Here is a 4,305-nt window from a genome sequence, read left to right as displayed (position 1 = left end):
TATTTTCTTTGCTATAGGGCGCGTGCGCTCGCCAGACAGACAGAGAGAGACATAGAGACAGAAAGCGAGAAATCACCCCCCAGGGGGGATGGCCACGCCGCAATCCCTTCTCCTCCATTCTCCTCTCGGGATCTTGGGCACGCATGCACACGCGCCCGGCGTGAGTTTTAAGCCACCGGGTCCGGGACACGAACCGCGGTCGACTACGTGGGAGTCCAGAGACATAGCCATTACGCTAACTGCTGGTTCCCTCCATTCCCTTTTTGATGCCTTATCCTCACAATGCTGCATATTAACTAGTTCATTATGAATTTCCAAGAAATATCTAGCGCATATATAGATCTTGTTATTTATTATTATTTTTAATTTGCTCTAGAGCATGTGAGCTCACAGAGACAGACACAGTGAGAAAGGGAAAGTGAGAAACCAAGCCATCAGGTCCAGGATTTGAACCGTGGTCAACAATATGAGAATCCAGTACCCTAGCCTCCGTGCCACCCACTGGCCCCAAATGTTTAGCTCTTGGAAACAACAACATAAATTGTCAGAATTCCAGTAATAGGATAGACTAAACATTCTGAGAAATCCTTAAACACATAAAATGAGCAATTAAAATTTCAAGTGTTTCCGTAGCATGTCTGTGGCCAAATACAACCACAAATCCCAGACCTAAGTCAGGAGACCTAGGGGAGCGCTGGATAATGGAGCCTGCCCAGAGGATGCCTGTAAATCCCTGAGGACCTAAAGCTGGAGACTCCATTTTGGTTTTAGGATTCTCATTCATTCAACAAATCTCTCTGTAGTGCAGTCTTAACAGGCAGCAGGCAGTGCTCTAGGCAGTGGTGACAGAGCTATAACGAGACGGATGAGGTCCCTGCCCTCATGGAGCTTATAATCCAGACTTTCAGATGTCACATTTTGCAGGTACTCAAACTGCTGTAAAGCAGCAGTCATTGAAGTCTGTCGGGCTTTCCTTGCCCCACTAGAACGCAGGCTCCTGGAGGGAAGGGAATTTTTACCTTTAACAATTTCATTGTGAAATATTGAAAACATGGTTATTCTAGAAAAGAAGGCAGGCTGATAATATACTTTGTAATTAAAGATGCTGGGGTTAAGGAGGAAAAGAGAATGAAACTAAAGAAGTCAGGTGATACAGAAATGAGAACAAAATTAAGCATAAAAAATAAGGCCGGCCCATGGCACGATGGTTTAGGAGGCCAGATTCCACATTGCCAATGGTGTGGTTCAAGTCTTGGACCCAGTGACTTCAGAAACACAATGGGCACATGTGCATGCATGCCCAAAAACCACAAAAGGAGGGAGAAATGCAAAAGGGATTGTGATGTGGCCGTTGCTCAGGGGAACTGCTTCCTCACCTTCCCGCTGTATCCCCTTTTCTCTCTGGCAAGCACATGCTCCCTCTGCAAAATTTAATACATAAAAATATTTTTTCAAAAAAAATTTTTAAAAGAAATTTTAAATTAAAAATTGCTTTCAAGGTTAATCAAGAAGGGGTCAGCCTCATGGTACAGTGGTTAAGCATTATAGATAGGAAGCCAGATTCCATGTGGCTGACCAGGTTTTGAATCTTGGACCTGGTGGCTTTTAAAACATCACAGGCACATACGCAAGTGCCCAGGATCCTGATGAGATGGAGAAATGGAGGAAAAAGGATTGCAGTGTGACCCAGCCCCATTGACAAGTGCCTTTTTTTTTTCTCTACACACACACACACACACACACACCCAAACAAACCCCTCTAGCAATTTTTTTTTTTAGAGGTTTTTGCTATAGGGTGCATGCACTCGCCAGAAAGATAGAGACAGAGAGATAGAAAGCGAGAAATCACCTCCCGGGGGGATGGCCACACTGTAATCCTTTCTCCTCCATTCTCCTCTTGGGATCTTGGGCACGCACGCACACGCGCCCGGCGTGAGTTTTAAGCCACCGGGTCCGGGACACGAACCGCGGTTGACTACGTGGGAGTCCAGTGACACAGCCACTATTCCAACTGCTGGTCCCCTCACCCTCAGCAAATTTTAAAAGAAAAAGCACTTCCTAAAGTATCAGGAAGAAAAATGAAAGAATGTTAGCTATGGGTCAGACAGTGGACAGTGGCATGCTGGTTTAGGGAGCTTGATCTTATATGGCCCACTTTGTGGTTTGAGTCTCAGACTAGGCAGCTTGAAAAACGTGCTCTGTGTGTGTGTGTGTGTGTGTGTATGTAGTGTGTGTCCCCAAAATCCCAAGAGGAGAGTGGAGGAGAAGGGACTATGGTGTGGCCATTTCCTCTTAAGAATTGATTTCTTTGTTCTACACTCCTCCCCACCTGCATCCCGGTCTCTCTCCAAAGTGTTTATTATTATTTACATAGAAAATCCCCAAATAAAAATGTATAGACAGAATATTAGAATTTGTGCCTCATATCCTTAATAAAAATATTTTACATTTACCCATGGAACACATATATAATGACACTAGAAGGCTCTAAACAAAATATTTAATATGTCTATCTTTAGGTGGTAGGTTTATGAGGAATTTGAATTTATTTCATCATTTTGTTTTACCTGGTGCTTGGCATTGGATTATTTGATGTGATAATTAAGAGAAAAGGGGCAGGTACTGTGGTAGTGCTACCACAACTGGACACACCTGGGAAAGGTTCTGCTTTTGCATCCAGGTGTCTCCGTGTGCAGGGCAGGTGTTCATGCCCAGGTTTCAGACCCACTGCGACTAGGGCAGACAGCAGTGTGTAGACCCTGCCAGGTGCCTCTCTGTCTCCCTCCACCTCTCTCTCACTTTCATGGAGGAAAAAAATGAGTAAGCTTAAAAGTCATTTTTATGTGTACATATTATCATCAAGCAAAAACTAAATTCAAAGTGATATTTAATAGCAATTTAAAATTTAAGATTATTTAGGAATGAATGAAAACATTCACAATATCCTTTTGAAGAAAGCTATAAAAAAATTAACTGAAAGAATTAACTGTGAATAGTTAAAAAGTCTCAACATCAGAAAGATGTAACTTCTCTATAAATCACTGATTCAACACAATTCCAATAAAAAAATCTCAGAAGAGATTTTTCTGTGTGTGGAATTTGACAGGTTGATCCTAATTTATATGGACAAGATAAAGGACACAAACAATAAAATATTTTTGAAGGAAGAGAAACATGTAAAAGGAATTGCTCTACCTTAAAACAAGATTTGTTATTAGGCTGAATTTCGGTAGTACAGCATTTGTGCTGAGAGATGAAATGCAACAGAGAAAGTTCAGAAACAGGCCCTCCCTGTAAGCTGAGATATGACAGAGTTGTACTCTGACCAGCGGGTAAAGGAGATCCAATCGTTAGACCGTGGGACACTGAGCTATCTTTATAGGATGAAATGAAAATTCATCCCACCTGGCACCATATCCTAAAATAATTTTTAGACCAACAAATCTAACAGAATAATGGTGGGAAAAGAACAGAAATGGGTGATGAATTCTGACTGAGAGTAAGAGAAGTTTCCTCCGTGGAGATGACCTTTGATCGGGTCCTTGATGGATGAAAAGGGTTTTTTATGAGAGAGTAATGTGGGAAATGGACTTCTAGTCTGAGAGAGAAGCAAGATCAAAGTCTAGAGTGTGAGAGGCATGTTCTCAGAATGGACAAACAACCCGTCCAGCTGAACAGGAAAGCGAGGACAGCTGTCAACGGCTAGCTGGTCTTTTATAATATTTTGACACCTGTGTTCGACCAAGCTTCTGGCCTTCAGCCTAGAGAGAACCAGTTACGTTCACGGGAAGGAAATCTTATAAATACAGGCTCCTATGCTGACACGCATCAAAGAAGACCACTTTTATTCATTACTATTTAGAGATGCAAAAGAAATCAAAAACTTTTTTTTCAAAGCTTGAGTGGGATGTTACCTTTTCTTTTTTCTCTTGGGAGTCTTTGTCCTGGTTATTGGTGGTCTTGTTTACCTTGTTATGTACATTAGGAATAACCTATCAACATCAAAAAAAAGGGGGAAAGGGGAGGGGAAAATGTTTAAATGCAAAGATCACTACATTTCTTAATAAACTTTTTTAAATAGTTAAAACCTAACTTACTATTAGGTCTTTGGGACACATGACACATTTTTGCATAGAAGAACAAAAATATATCCTGACTTTCCCTAGAACCTAATACCTTTGTGACCTGTCTAAAATGTAAAGATATAAGGAGTTAAGGAGCACAATTCAACCATGAAATCTGACAAGATATATAACCCTAAATTATTGTAAAATTAATTATATATATATATATATATACACATAT

At 41.1% G+C, this 4,305-nt stretch overlaps 1 protein-coding gene across 4 annotated transcripts in view; it reads right to left on the bottom strand.

Moving 5' to 3' along the window:
- PATJ (PATJ crumbs cell polarity complex component) overlaps positions 1 to 4,305 on the bottom strand; it is a 385,928-nt gene that overhangs the window by 230,577 nt on the left and 151,046 nt on the right. For all 4 annotated transcript variants that reach the window (XM_006147509.3, XM_006147510.3, XM_006147511.3 and 1 more), the window contains exon 26: positions 3,915 to 3,992. In XM_006147509.3, the coding sequence (XP_006147571.1) occupies positions 3,915 to 3,992 (78 nt within the window). The remainder of the gene's footprint in view (positions 1 to 3,914; positions 3,993 to 4,305) is intronic.

The sequence above is a fragment of the Tupaia chinensis genome, unplaced genomic scaffold (assembly GCF_000334495.1).
Source record: "Tupaia chinensis unplaced genomic scaffold, TupChi_1.0 Scaffold000215_1, whole genome shotgun sequence".
Classification (NCBI taxonomy): Eukaryota; Metazoa; Chordata; class Mammalia; order Scandentia; family Tupaiidae; genus Tupaia; species Tupaia belangeri.
The sequence above is the reverse complement of the archived record's forward strand: the minus strand, read 5'-3'. Positions and strand labels throughout refer to the sequence as shown.